General features: G+C 36.7%; 2 protein-coding genes across 3 annotated transcripts in view; both read left to right on the top strand.

The window, feature by feature from the left end:
- Nucleotides 1–8,614: 8,614 nt before the first annotated feature.
- LOC121913611 (major histocompatibility complex class I-related gene protein-like) overlaps nt 8,615–13,670 on the top strand; it is a 22,326-nt gene continuing 17,270 nt past the window's right edge. Inside the window, exon 1 of the mRNA XM_042436333.1 lies at nt 8,615–8,773. Within this exon, the coding sequence (XP_042292267.1) occupies nt 8,707–8,773 (67 nt within the window). The 5' untranslated portion in view covers nt 8,615–8,706. The remainder of the gene's footprint in view (nt 8,774–13,670) is intronic.
- LOC121913630 (major histocompatibility complex class I-related gene protein-like) lies at nt 8,782–11,840 on the top strand. 2 transcript variants are annotated; one of them, XM_042436365.1, is made up of 5 exons: nt 8,782–9,052; nt 9,213–9,515; nt 10,649–10,759; nt 11,106–11,166; nt 11,810–11,840. In XM_042436365.1, the coding sequence occupies exons 1-4, from the start codon at nt 8,794–8,796 to the stop codon at nt 11,159–11,161; spliced, it is 729 nt and encodes a 242-aa protein (XP_042292299.1). In that variant the 5' UTR covers nt 8,782–8,793; the 3' UTR covers nt 11,162–11,166; nt 11,810–11,840. The 2 variants fall into 2 exon arrangements, with proteins under 2 accessions (XP_042292299.1, XP_042292298.1); XM_042436364.1 differs by having other exon boundaries at nt 8,784–9,052; nt 10,661–10,759; nt 11,810–11,839.

A 13,670-nucleotide genomic window follows, 5' to 3' on the forward strand; every position in this document is an offset into this window, starting at 1 on the left:
CATCATAATCACTATCTTGACCATATCTACTGTATTGCATGTTTCAGCTTTCACAGTGTAAAAGGAGAAACTCACTGAGGTAGAAAACCCCAGTGCTTGATAATCTCCAGACCCACAGATTGTACAGGTAATATTAAATATAATAATTCTTTGGCAAACTGCAGCTGGACACATTATTAGCTCTTCAGGTGAGGAATTGCATCATGTCTGACGTGCCAAATTCTGTGTGTTACATGACACGGTGTGTTTTGGACTTTAGCAGCAGACAAGCACAGACAAACCTTTAGCAGGCAGGAACAGGTAAAACTTTAGTTTGAATTCTCAAGCCCTTGTTCACATGTAAGGAGTCATTCACAGATTTTTGGATATAATTCTTTCTCAATAAAGCACTTTGAAACTGCCTAATTGTATGAATTATGCCATATACAAGCTTGCCTTACCTAGGCAAGTAAGTTGTTTGTTACCGTGGAAAGGTGAGAGACTGAAATGAAAACAAAAATAAAAAGTACGATGGTAAATGGACTGCATTTAAATAGCACTTTTTTAGTCTTCTGACTACTCAAAGCGCTTTACAACACATGCCAACATTCACCCATACACATCATACATTGATGGCAGAGGCTGCCATGCAAGGTGCCAACCTGCTCATCAGGAGGAGTATCTAATCATTCACACACACTCCAATGACACAGCCTTTGGGAGCAATTTGGGGTTCAGCATCTTGCCCAAGCACACTTCAACATGCTGACTGGAGGAGCTGATTGAAATGCCGATCTTCCTCCTCTACCTCTGAGCCAGTGAACACAAGCTTTAGGTTCTCTTGTGGGGTTACAACATGTAAAACATCCACAAAACAATACTAATGCAGTAGGATGAGGCCCTGCAACAGAAATTATTGTCCAGGTTGAATATTTAAATGGATCTAGAGTGGTTGTTTGTGCATCTATGTCACATCATGATCATTTGACCATGTATCTACTGTATGCATGTGTTATAACCTGGCTCAAGTGGCCATAACAAAAACCACGTCAAAGTTAAACAAAAGGTATTTATTTAAACAAAATAAACCAAATTAAAGGAAATAAGTGTTGTATGTGATGCATGGGTGGTGAGGGTGTATGTGTGTGTTGAAAGGTGCATGAAAGCAAAATAAATAAATAAAGCGGCATAACTAAACCAAACCAAAACAGGTGCCTGAAGGGAGAAGTGAAAAGCTGCAAACAGCAGCAGAAACAAACAGTCAGAGGAGAGACGAGCTGCTATCTGTGGCCAGGCTTTATACCGGCACCAGGTGTCTCCATTTGTCTCCACCTGTGTAGTGCAGAGCAGACAGACAGATGAATATACAGCAAACCAAAGATGACAGACGTCATCACACATGTATTAGCTGTGTAGCTTCCATGGTGTCAAATTTTTAGTCTTAAGCCCTTGTTCACATGTAAGGAGTCATTCACAGGTTTTTGTATTTAACTCCTTTTCAATAAAGCAATTTGAAACTGACTCATTGTATGAATTGTGCCATTTACACTCTTGTCTTACCTTGCTTTGCATACTGGTCTTTTAAATCGCATTTTTTTGAGCTGAGTTGTTACAGTTTTTTATTTTGGCACTTTAACTTCAAATAAGTTTAGGATCAATTTCATTCTCAACTTTAAACAGTTGCTCATTTTACTACATGCTATCAAACTGGTAAACACACACACACACACACAAATCCTGCATATTCCTGTTGAATCTGATTAGCCAGTCAAATATTGAATTTACTCCGCATGGTTACACATGATGCACAGCTATTTCTAATTTCTATTGGTCATTCCATATGCCTGTACGTATTAGTTACAGTCTTTCCTCTTTCCTTGTTTTTTAATGTCGCTATCAAAGCAAGATGAAGGGGATCATGTCGTTGCCTCTCTTTTGCCATGTTGTATCTCCAGGTAATGGAATCATCTTATTTAAACAGTTGTGTAACTTTTGTTTCAGCATTCATATTCATGTTTGGTAACACTTTATAATACAGCCTGCGTTTAACTTTGTATAACTTCCCATCATTTAATTTCCCGGAACTTCTGGTGTAACTTCCTCATATGAATCTGTGCATGTAAAATACTTATCGGTTGCTACTGGTAGTTAAATATAGACAAGACGTCATAACAAGACAGTGAGGAACAAGAGAGTAACGATTGGGGGTTTAGACTTTAATTTCCCATAACTTACGGTGCAACTTCCTCTTATGAATCAGTATATACATATACAGCATATATATGGATAAAGTTCATAAAAATCAAATGCTTTTGCCCTTTGCTGTGACAAACATTTTTTATGCATGTGAGTTTGGCAGGCAAGCTTCACCCACACCCCAGGAATTTATTATGTTTATGTCTTCGACTTCATTGTATGAATTTGAATAAAAACAAGTTGAGAAATGGGTCTATACTTTTGAAAATTAGCTCGTAGCAGGCATGTTGGTCCAGCACTGTAGTATCTTATAACGGGCAAACTTACCTCTCTCAAGCGCACAGCTATGGAAGAGTTGTCATGGATGAAAAACAGTAATATAATATTATATATGTGTATATCTTTAATTACACAATAATATGGTATGCATGGAGTTATAAGGGAGTTATATGTATATGTGTGTGTGTGTGTATATATATATATATATATGTTAGGAGTGTGCCCTTTTAGCAGCTAAAAAGCCAGATATTTCCCTGGTAGTTGGTAGAGAGCAAAAACAGAGCTAAGAGAGAGTGAATAATGGACTTACATTCACCAGGTGGACAGAAACACGACTCCAAATGAATGATAATGTAGCTCTGTAACTGCTGGATGTGGAAATAAGCAACTGTTTGCTGACAAATTCGACATATCAATTTTAAAGGTGATGATATGTCAATAATGTGTTCACTACTTACTTCTGCTGAAAACAAGTGGCCAAAAAATCAGTTAATTCAGGTTCATGAATATGCAAATATTTGTCATTGTTTACCTGCTGGACATAAGACATATCCACTTGTGTAAGTTGCATGTTGAACCATGATTGGATCCAAAGTAGTTGTGATGTCAGAAATCATGCTCGTAAGTACACGGCTTAAACTCAGATTTAATGTCTGCACAGACATCATTCTGCACAGTGAAGCTCAAACATCCAACTGAAGGAACAAAAAGGACAACACATTTTTGACTGGAGGGGATATTGACATATAATAACTTGTAACAGACATGCAAATGTGTTAAATTGTTGTAAATCAATATTTGTGCCAACAACTAATAGTTGACTTGCTGGGCATTCACTATGATTTACTGTCTCTCTCTCAGGTGTCCATGTTGTCCAGCAGATGGCTGGATGTGAATGGGATGATGAGACTGGAGAGATTAATGGTTATCAACAGTACGGTTATAATGGAGAAGACGTCATATCTTTGGACCTGAAGACTCTGACATAGATTGCTCCAAAACCACAAGCAGTCACCACTAAACATGAGTGGGACACAGATGAATCTAGAAATGAGTTCTGGAAAAGCCCTTAAGCTTTGGAATAGTCTTCCAACAAAAAGGTACAACAACTCATAAAAAGCAAAAATTATAGAAAGGATCAAAAAATAAATACAAAGTTGTGTATCGGGTCTTTGTTTTTTCTTCTTTCCTCTCCCATTAATCATCTCACGACCCCTCAGATTTATCTTGTGACCCTTTGGAGGGGCTCGACCCCTAGGTTGGGAATCAGGCTTGAGGGTAAAGCCCTCAAAGTACTAGTATAATGATAAGTACCATTATGTAATATTATTCAATATTATCTAACATTAATTGAGAAGATTTTAAACTTCATTCATTAAATGTCTGGAGGAAGGATGACATCTGGACACACTTTCTAATTTCTCATTTTAATTACTCTGTAATGTAAACTTATGCTATTTCTGCTCATTTTCACATATCAGCAATCCACAGAGACCTGTACATGTCCTATCACACATAGATCTGAGGAAGAAGACAGTAAAATAAAAATAGAAGCAAGTTTAGAAGGTTGCTTGTTACCAAGGAAAGATGGGTAACTGAGATGAAGACAAAAATAAAAAGACCAAGAAGTACAATGAACAAAAGCTTTTGTTTGTTTTTGTGGGGTTACAACATGTAAAATATAACAACATAAATACAGGAAAGAATACTAATGCACAACAGTGAGATCTTTCAACAGAAATTAGTGCTCAGGTTGAAAATCTAAATGACCATGTCTACTGTATCGCATGTATTAGATCTCTTAGATCCTCCACCCAGGGCTTTCTAAGTGTACCTCGTACACATTTTAAGACCCGGGGGGATCATGCTTTCCAGTCAGCAGCCCTTAAGCTTTGGAATAGTCTTCCAACAAGCTTAAGGTCCTTGGATAATGTAGACTCTTTTAAAAAGCAGCTAAAAACCCATTTGTTCAGACAGGCATTTTTGTAATATGTGCTATTTTATCTTAATTTGTCCATTTCATCTGCTCTCCTTGTATACTTTATCTGGTAGCTTTGTTTTTTATTTATTCTGATTTTATTTTATCTTACTTCATTTTATTTTATTTTATTTTATTTGAATGTGACGTACTTTGTAACTAGTGTTTGTTAAAGGTGCTTTATAAATAAACTTTGCTTGCTTGCTTGTTTGCTATTAGTTGTGTAGATTTTACAGTATAAAAGGAGAAACTCACTGAGGTAGAAAAACCCAGATCTGATCATCTCCAGCCCCACATATTCTAAAGATAATATTAAAAAATAATAATTCTCTGGCAAGCTGCAGCTGGACAGATAATCAGCTCTTCAGGTGAGGAATTGCATCATGTCTGATGTCTCAGATTCTGTGTGATTTGAACTTTAGCAGCAGACAAGCACAGACAAAGAGCTTTACTGGAAGGCAGGAAAAAGGGATTCAAATTAAAAAGTTCACACAGAAGCAAAAAATATTTAAATTCACTTTGAGTTTGAATTCTTAAGCCCTCATTCATCATTCACAGGTTTTTTATAAATGATTCCTTCTTAGTAAAGCACTAAGAAACTGCCTCATTGTATGAATTGTGCTATACTGTATATTATAGATACACTTGTGTGTCTTGCTTTGCCTGCTGATGCACTCCGTCCTTTAAAGAGCATTTTCTTTGAGCTGCTGTTACACTTTCTTAATTGTGTCACAATTTGTGTTTCCACCATGTGTCACTTTAATTAAAATTTAATAATCAATTTTATTCTGGACTTTAAACAGCTACTCATGTTACTACATGCTATTAAACTTCTGGCAAAACACACTGAATTTACTCCTGGTAACACATGATGCACAGCTATTTATCATTTCTATTGGTCACTCCATTTGACTGTACACACTTGACAGTCTTTCCTCCACCACAGAGTTTATTCTAACGTCTGTCTCAAAGCAAGATGAAGGGGATTCTGTTGTTGCTTCTCTTTTGCCGTGTTGTATCTCCAGGTAATGTAATAATCTTTTTTAAACAGTTGTGTAACTTCTATTTCAGCATTTATACTTCTATTTTAAGATATAAATACATAATATTCATAAACTGTACATTAACTGCAAAACTTAACATACCTCAGATTTTAACGGGTCTATTCACTGCCAGTTTTTATTGTGCTTCTAACAATTGAAACTTGTAAAACACAACTCTCAACATTAGAGGACATACAAAATATAAAATTTAAAATTAGACATTTATAATAAACAACACGTATATATACACATCCTACAACTCCAATATACCACTGCCAAGTAATTCTTGATTAAAGTGGAGAAAACTAACCAATATCTTCCAGAAGGGAGAAATGTGAAGTTGGCATCCTTCCATTAGAGAATAGTTAATTATCAGTCAGAAGCGTTCACTGTCATGTTACTGTGAAAGTATGAATAGAAGTTCTGGAAAAGAAACTCTGAAGTGAACTGTGAAGCCAGTCACACTCTGTCCTCACAACAATACTGTAGAAAGTTAACAACAAGGAGAGTTACCTTGTTTGTCAGTGTCAAATGCAATAAATGCAGTGGGACATTAAATATGACATGATTCATCTCAAAGAAAGAAGACGTTAGATAATATGAGTCAGATATGACCTCTCTGTCCCTTTGGTCGCTAGTTTCTTTCATGGTGGTTAAATGTTTCTCTGCAGCTGTTGTGTGTGTTTATCTTCTATGAAAATAGTGACGCCTGCACACTTACATTTACTTACTTCAACGCAGCAAACATTGAGATGTGAATGACCATCATCTGAATATCAAGACATCCTGTTGTGGTTCAAAAAATGTTACCCGACCGTCAGCTAGACGTCCCCTCTGGATGTTCCAGCAACATCAAAATATGTTGTTACCATCATCAACAGGCTATTTAACTATTCTGCTAAAGTTCATGTGTACAGTGTGCAATCTACAGCTTTATACATCCTGTTTGTCCAGATTAGCAACTTAAAATGTTCAAAAATTGTCCAACCAACAATTTTGTCAGTCTGATCCAGACTTCTGTTGTACGTTTTAACGTGTCACTTTCAAGATAATCCAGATAATAAATGATATGAAACCAAACACATTTTAGTTAGTTAAAAGTTAATACGAGACATGCAATCATTTTTACAGAAACACACTGAGCACCAAAGTGAAACTGTATTCTTTAACAGTTAAATTGCCAGTCACTGGGAATAATCTTGCATGTCATCAAAATACTTCAGAACCATCCACAAAATCCTGCCCATATCTGCCAGGAACTGCTCTACCTAAGCCTGATTCTGATTGTTCTTCTGTTGCATTTGTGTGTGTTTCAAACAAACATTGCTGTTAAAGAGCATTTATGCTAAGTCAATCTACGCTAAATATGTATTTATTTAAAAATTTAAAAAATAAATTGTTTGGATTGAACAGAAATGGAAAGTCTGTTGTGCTCATAGAATCATATATGAAACATTAATGAAAAACTGTTATTTAAAACTTTGTTTGTCCTACAGTGAGACACTCCATGACATATTTACTGACTGGATCCTCTGGACTCCAAACCTTCCCAGAGTTTGTGGCTGTTTTAATGGTTGATGAAGTTCAGGTGGGTTACTGTGACAGCAACAGCAAGAGAGCAGAACCTAAACAGGACTGGGCGAAAAAATTAATGAAAGATGATCCTCAGCTTTCGGGGGTTTACACTTTGACCTGTGTGTCTCTCCATGTGGAACTAAAAGATAAACTTGGCAATATGGATCAATACTTTAACCAAACTGGAGGTACATATTTTCTTTTTAATTTTTTACTTCTTTAATGTTTTTTTGTGTGTTTAAGTAATTGTATCTTCATTTATTTGTGCATCTACATGAACAGTTCACTTGAATACACTAGGTGAATACATGTTAAGCAACTTTATACATCATAATGACAATACAGATAATTTCTCTCACACCATCTCCAAAACCATCCCCACCACCCCAACTGAAGGGCAAGAAATATGATATTATACTATTAATATTATATACATTTAACTTGTACAACATAACATAATATACAGACATGAATATCTTCATGAACACCTAGAGGAGTATCTACACACAAACCTATCTATAAATACATACACAGACGTTCAAGGTAATCTTTTTGCATGTGCACATACACACCAAAAAACTCATATACAAGCTCAAGTCCACAACATCTATTGAAGCATGTGTGCTTTCCTTCTAGAAGGTCTTGGAATGAGAAAACAACACTGCTTGATGTTTTCTGAAAATGTCAACTATCAGAACACACACACACACACACACACACACACACACACACACACACAATCAAAGTGATCTTTCTCCCACCCCTCTTCATCCATCAACTGTGTTTTATTTACACATTGTTAACTGTTTAACAAGGTAATACTGTGGTGCACTAATGCAGTGTTTCCATCATTGTAAATAACAGATATTATATAAGCAATAATGCACAAAACAAGAAGATAAAAGTGAAGGTAAAAAATACCATGACCTTTGTTTTCTGTATCAGGAAACTATGGAGTATATTATGACTCTTTTGCCACCAAGTTAGTTTATGTGTTAAAATTGTCGCACAAAGAACTTTGTTAGGATTTGTTCTCAGTTTAACCCAAAATTAGGTTTGTTTCTCCGACTAACAGAACATACTGAACAATTCATCTTTTTACGAAGCCCCAATATCCCTTGACTGAATTTAAATATTCTTCAAAAACCATGGCTGCATATTATTAAACTAATGTTAGCAATTTTAATATCCATGTTTAGTAACACTTGCTATTGAGTCTAGTGACTAATCCTGAATAAAACTCTCCTTCAGTGGAAGCTGCTGGAGCAGCTTCAGGACCGTCTAGTCTGTAGTTTCTCATGTAATGAGTCCAGGATCAGGTTTAATCTCTGTGTGTTAGTCAGGACTCCACCTCAGTGTGTGTGTGTGTGTGTGTGTGTTCCTGCAACTAACATGAAGTCACACCACCTTCAACAGTGTAGATAAAGTGTGTGTTGGTCTCAGTGGAGGCAGTGTGTCTCTGTGATAAAGACAGGAAATGGACTCTGTTTCCCAGCAGTCTCTGCCTCTCTGTCTCTCTCTGAGTCGTCCACACTGTCCAGAAGATGACTGGCTGTGCGTGGTTTCCATCCAGCCAATAACAGCAGAAGGTGTAGATCTTCTGTTTTGGTGTGTGTGGATCAGTGTGTCTCTGTGGTGAAGATGTGATATCAACTGATGATAGCTGACTGTGCTGAGATCTCACTCTGGTTTACTGCAGTCTGTGTCTCTGTCTCTCTCTCAGGTGTCTACATTTTACAGGTTATGGCTGGCTGTGAATGGGATGATGAGACTAAAGAGGTTACTGGTTTTTATCAGGCTGGTTATGATGGAGAAGACTTCATAGTATTTGATCTGAAGACACTGACATGGAACGCTTCAAAACCACAAGCTGTCATCATAGAACACAAGTGGAATAGTAACATAATTGGATCAATCTTCATTAAGAACATGCTCATCAATATTTGCCCTCAGTGGCTGAAGAAGTATTTGGACTATGGGAAGAACTCTCTGATGAGAACAGGTAGAATCACATGATGTGATGTAGTTCCATGGACACAATGATATTTATATTCTCTTCTGTTGATAATGTGCAGTAACCCAATTAAAATGAACCAAAATGGTGTTTGGTTTCTGTCTTTCTCTCTACCATTCTGTCTGTCTTGCCCTCTCTCTCTCTCCAGACCTTCCCTCAGTGTCTCTCCTCCAGAAGACTCCCTCCTCTCCAGTCAGCTGCCACGCTACAGGTTTCTACCCTCACAGAGCCGAGATGTTCTGGAGGAAAGATGGAGAGGAGCTTCATGAGGACGTGGAACACGGAGAGATCCTCCCCAACCATGATGGATCCTTCCAGATGAGTGTTGACCTGAAGCTTTCATCAGTCACACCTGAAGACTGGAGGAGGTACGAATGTGTGTTTCATCTCTCTGGTGTGAAGGACGACATCGTCACCAAACTGGACAAAGCAGTGATCAGAACCAACTGGGGTAAGACTGGAATACTGACTTTACAATGTTTTTGCCTCAAAACATTTGTTGTCCAATGAAATATACACATGTGATTGCTATGAATATTGTGAAGATGTTAACTCTGGGTCCTGATTTTACAATTTGAATGAGTTTAGTCCAGGTTTAACAAACAAAACTGCTGTTCTCCTCACTGAAACAAATTACAAGTTACATTATGCACATGACCTACTTAAATTACTTAAGTGCATGCAATAAAATGCAATTCAGTGCTTGAGACAAAGGGCACTGCAGCACATGGTTAGGAGTGCAGGTTTGCAGCATCAAGCTGGCATTTACCTGTGTTAATTTCCTCACCTGCACCAGTCTGGTATCTGGGTGAGTTGCCATCTGTCCCATTGGGAGGAAAGGCACAGTTGAGGGTGTGCCGTTGCTAATCCATCAGTGCACTGCAATCTTGGTGTCAAGAATGAGTGAGTTTGGCACAGTCCACTGCCCGACAGCACAGTAAACTTATGTTCTTTAATATTTTTGTCATTTTACTCACCCAAATAAACCTCACTAAAATTACACAGACACCTTTATTCATGTTTTGCATATAAAGCACACAAATCTAACCAAATTAAACATAAAAATAATTTTAAAAAAAAGAAATACAACATGCAAAATGCTAGACCAATTTTTTAATTTCACTTGTATTTTATTTATTGCATGTACTTTACTTCTATACTTTATTTGTATATCACTTTTCATACAAAAGATGCATCTCAAAGTGCTTTACAACAAAAGAAATTGCATGCCGAGTGCCTCACATAAAAAAGACATAAAAAGAACATAAAGGATGTAAAAAAACAACATTAATGTAACATAAGATGGAAAATAAAACCCACTTGATAACGTTAATGAAAAGTAAGAATATAATAATTCTTCTACAGCACTAAGGTAGTATTTAAGTGAAGATGGTAACTGTATGGATTATTGTGATGCCACATAAAACACCAACACTAAAAAATTCACTATACATAATGAAAACACAGTGACTGTCGGATCAACATGTCCAGTGATTTTCACTTAAAAAGAGATCAGCTGCTTTTGGCAGTACAACAAAGCTGCTGCACTCCCAACACACTGTAAATGTTTTGTTCTGGTTCCAGTTTCTCTCTCAGAGTTCCCTGCTGGTCCTGTTATTGGAGGTGTTGTAGGACTGCTGCTGCTCCTGGCAGTCTGCATCACTGGAGTCTTCATCAGGAGAAGGAAAAATAATGGTGAGAGACAACCGTACTTTTACTCATCATCAAGCCTTTTTAACTACAAATAACAGTGTAACCTGGCTGATGTTCAGTAACTTGATCTCCAACTGAAGAGTTACTCTCTTATCTTTTAAAATAAAAGCAGAAATCAGTGGAATTAATACAGTTTTTCTATAAAACATGTATTAATGTTTTCTGTATTTGCTTTCATAAATTCTGACATTTTACATTTTGAAATATTATAATCTCTCATCTGTATTTCAGGATTCAGGCCTGCAAATTGTCTGTCAGTTTATCTCTCTCTATGTACAGATAAATGCAATTTATAGTTTAAATTAAACACTTTGTTTTTCTTTTATAGCTTCAGACCCATCATCCTTTGAAATTTCTGAGGTCAAAGATGCAGCTCTTAACTGATCACAGTGAGTATTTCATCATGTCATCAACACTGTGCAGATACTGTATGAAGAATCTCTCTGTTGCTCCTCCTGAAAGTAGCTACAGTATACTGATATAATACTCTCATAAATATACTGAAAGTCTGTCTTTGTTAAAAAACTGTTTGTCTGATTTGACAGAAATTCTCAGTCAAGTGATCCAGTATAGTTACAGGAAACAGCTGACACTGAGGTTTTAATGGGATACTGATTGAATGTTTTACATTCTGGACCAAAATGAAACATATTGCATATAATATGAAATCAAATACTGTATAATATGACCACTCATAATTCCAGGTCCTTTTCTATTTGTAACTCTGTCTTTGCAGCTTTCCAGTAAAGATTTAGAGGAGAATAGTGAACTCAAATAAAGATGCTGTGGCTTCAATGTTTTATTCTATTTTGCACCATAAATGTTCATTAACAAAACTTGTTTTAATGAATATTGAGATGTGACATCACAGGACCCGTCAGAAAGTCACATGATACATCAAACTAAAGTGTGAATTCATAGATCAGATTCATGAGTTTCAGGTCATCAGTGGATGCAGTGAAGAATGATATCTGTGAAGATTATCTGAGAGCTAATAGAAGCATTAATGTTGATGTGAATCCTCCACTGCAGGAGTAACAACATCTGGAGAGAACTGATGCTGCTGTCCAGCTGTTTCCTCAAACCTTTGGTGGAGATGAATCACTGCAGCAGCTACCAGACACCAAAGAACCACAACATTACTCTAGTGGGGCATCTTTTGTCTTCAGATATCAAATTCATATCAGTTAGTCATGTGATGTACTGTCTTTGATGATGATTAGCATTAAGTCCGCTAGTTTGACAGTTTGCATTTTAGAATCACTAATGAAGATTCTGCACTTGGCCACGGTTGAAAAAACATTTTAATGTTTTTGTTTCTCTGTTCTATTGTGATTACTCACATAGTGTGAACACTGCATACCAACTTCTCTCACTTTAACCAAAGTATAAATATCTGAGTTATGTTTTAGTCTTCCAACACACATTGCTCCTCCACACCAAGTAACAGCTGTAACTCTTTTTACACATAAACATTGTAAATGTTTCCACAATTTTACACAACATAAATACATTTTTGAATATTTAGACACTCCTCCTTTCATTGAAACTCACATATTAAAGCAATAACACTTCTTAGAGCTTATATTTGTATCTTATACATTTGCCATCTTCACGTCCTGTATTTGTCATGCGGATGATAAATGTTAATGTCATTGTAACATTATTGTTAATGTTCAGAATATTGATGTTAGAGGATTTATTCAGGTTTTATCTGTGGTACTGATAGATGTACTTTATTTCATATCAAGTAAATGGAAAAATTGATTTGTCTACATGACAGTATACGTCTTCTCTAAGGTCATGTGATGTTTTTGTCTAAATGTGTTCACTTCAGTTAAAGTTTCTTTACATCATCTACAAGATAATGGTTAATAATGAATTGTTAATCAATCATCCTTTCACTGGTGATTTGTAAAACATGATTTTTTGGTGAACTTCATTTTGTCTAGAGCAGCTGCAACATTTTCTAGTGTCATTTTTGTTCCTATTTGTTCTAATAGTGTTTATATTTACCTTCAATTAATAAATAAAATTCTCCTGAAAACCTGCTTAAGAAGTCTTCCTGTTACATCATACCTGTGTTTATCTCAAATGTTCAGATGTGTAGGCTCAAAGGTTTTGTCCCAAGTTTTGGGGGGGGGGGGGGGGGGGGGGGGCATGAGGCGTGTGTGTGGTCGAGCGAAGCGAGAGCAAGAGAGCGAGGTGTGACTGTGTTACTGAGAGAGAGTTAAGTTAGCAGTTAGCTGTGACAGTAATAGTACAGTGTATGTACAGTTGGAGCTGTTCTGACAGAGAATAAATGCTACAACTCCTCAAGATTGAAGCTGAGTTCCCGTTTCTTGCTTGCTACCTGTTGATAAAGTGGAGGGAGTTAACCCCGAAGTTAGCGGTGACTTAGGTCCTGGAGTAGTAAACAAAGTCTCCCCTGTGCTCCCCGACCACGGTCTGGACGCTGAAGCAGGAAAGGTTAACAAAAGCATCAGCTTACTTTTTAAAATTTTATCAGTTGTCAAAATGTGTGAGGATAAAAGAAACAGCTTACACTATCACTACAAACATACACACCGACACACACACACACATACCACAAATTTTCATTTGTTAATGAAGGAGTACACTGAACCTTGTGACTCTGAGTGTGTATTTCCCTATTTTACCACTAGAGAGCAACATAACTCTGAAATGTCTCAGTTGTGAGGTCACCACAGAGAAACAGCTGCTAGACCATTTCCACCATCATCACTTCCTCCCCCACAGTCGGGTTATAAAACACTTTAAACTGCCTCATTGAATAAATTGTGTTATTTGATTTTAAACAGCTGCTCATGTCACTACATGTTATTAAAGTTCTTGTAAATAACAAAACAAAAAAACACATTTCCTGCATTTT

This window comes from Thunnus maccoyii, chromosome 15 (genome assembly GCF_910596095.1).
Source record: "Thunnus maccoyii chromosome 15, fThuMac1.1, whole genome shotgun sequence".
Lineage (NCBI taxonomy): Eukaryota > Metazoa > Chordata > Actinopteri > Scombriformes > Scombridae > Thunnus > Thunnus maccoyii.